Source organism: Sinocyclocheilus rhinocerous, unplaced genomic scaffold, assembly GCF_001515625.1.
Source record: "Sinocyclocheilus rhinocerous isolate Xijiao unplaced genomic scaffold, SAMN03320098_v1.1 scaffold130, whole genome shotgun sequence".
NCBI classification, from domain to species: domain Eukaryota; kingdom Metazoa; phylum Chordata; class Actinopteri; order Cypriniformes; family Cyprinidae; genus Sinocyclocheilus; species Sinocyclocheilus rhinocerous.
In genome coordinates this window covers 620,214-621,288 of record NW_015623500.1, presented here as the reverse complement: position 1 = coordinate 621,288, position 1,075 = coordinate 620,214, and the positions used below count along the sequence as shown (strand labels likewise).

The following is a 1,075-nucleotide window of genomic DNA, read 5'->3' as shown; positions in this document are numbered from 1 at the left end:
TATATATATATATATACAGTATATATATATATATATATATAATGATATTGTAATTAAATAATTACCAAATAATTGCTAATATTAATAAAGTAAAAATGGTTTTGTGTGCTATGTAACAAGTCTCTGAACCGTATAAGTAATTTTGACTGTCTGTATTTGTTCCTGACTTTATTCTTGTCTTCACCTGTCAGATTTGTGATTTATCTGTTTGGTTTCTGTTTGTCCATCACTATGTCTGAAACCAGTAATCCTCCAGTGAATGTTTCCCAGACTCCCTCTCCCTCTGTGAAGAAGAGGAAAGTTTCACTGCTGTTTGACCACATGGAACCAGATGAGATGGCTGAACACCTCAGCTACCTGGAGTTCAAAAACTTCTGCAACGTCTCAGTAAGTCACTCACCCCGAAGGCTCATGACGGTTTCACTCACATTCTCTGACCAGATGTTGCTAGTGCAAACTGAGTTTATCTGATGGCCTAACCTCAGTATAGCGCTGTAGTGACGGCACAGCCTCATACCGCTGAAGCTGACTAATAAAACAACCATGATCACACCCGTTGTACTCATACCTGGACTTGTTGGTTCATATCAGAGGATCATTATGTCTTGCTGATCACATTCGTGAGTGCTTAGCACATCTGGATTTCAGATTCAGCTGTGCCTGTTGTTGTTATGTGTCACCTTAGTTTCTGGACTACCGCAGTTACGTGGTCCATGGCTCTGTGAGGAATAATCCGGCGCTCGAGCGCTCTGTCATGCTCTGCAACGGAGTCTCCCAGTGGGTTCAGCTCATGATCCTCAACAAACACACCTCACAGCAGCGAGCAGAGGTCTTCACCAAGTTCATTCATGTAGCACAGGTAATTACAAATGCACACACGTTCAACCAAGCACATTGGTAGCGTTCAGGAAATACAAATAACCAAATTACATTTAGTTTCTCCTGAGAAATTCATTTATAGTAATGCAATATAATCGTTTCAAGACACCTACAATGAGCTCAGAGGTTGTTAAATACTGGTGAATGTTTCTGTGGAAAATATTGTCGATCAGCCAATTTCTCAATGACAAACTAC

At 40.3% G+C, this 1,075-nt stretch overlaps 1 protein-coding gene across 4 annotated transcripts in view; it reads left to right on the top strand.

Moving 5' to 3' along the window:
• LOC107758090 (RAS guanyl-releasing protein 1-like) overlaps positions 1-1,075 on the top strand; it is a 23,050-nt gene that overhangs the window by 9,550 nt on the left and 12,425 nt on the right. For all 4 annotated transcript variants that reach the window (XM_016575853.1, XM_016575785.1, XM_016575923.1 and 1 more), the window contains 2 exons: positions 246-387; positions 686-859. In XM_016575853.1, the coding sequence (XP_016431339.1) occupies positions 246-387; positions 686-859 (316 nt within the window). The remainder of the gene's footprint in view (positions 1-245; positions 388-685; positions 860-1,075) is intronic.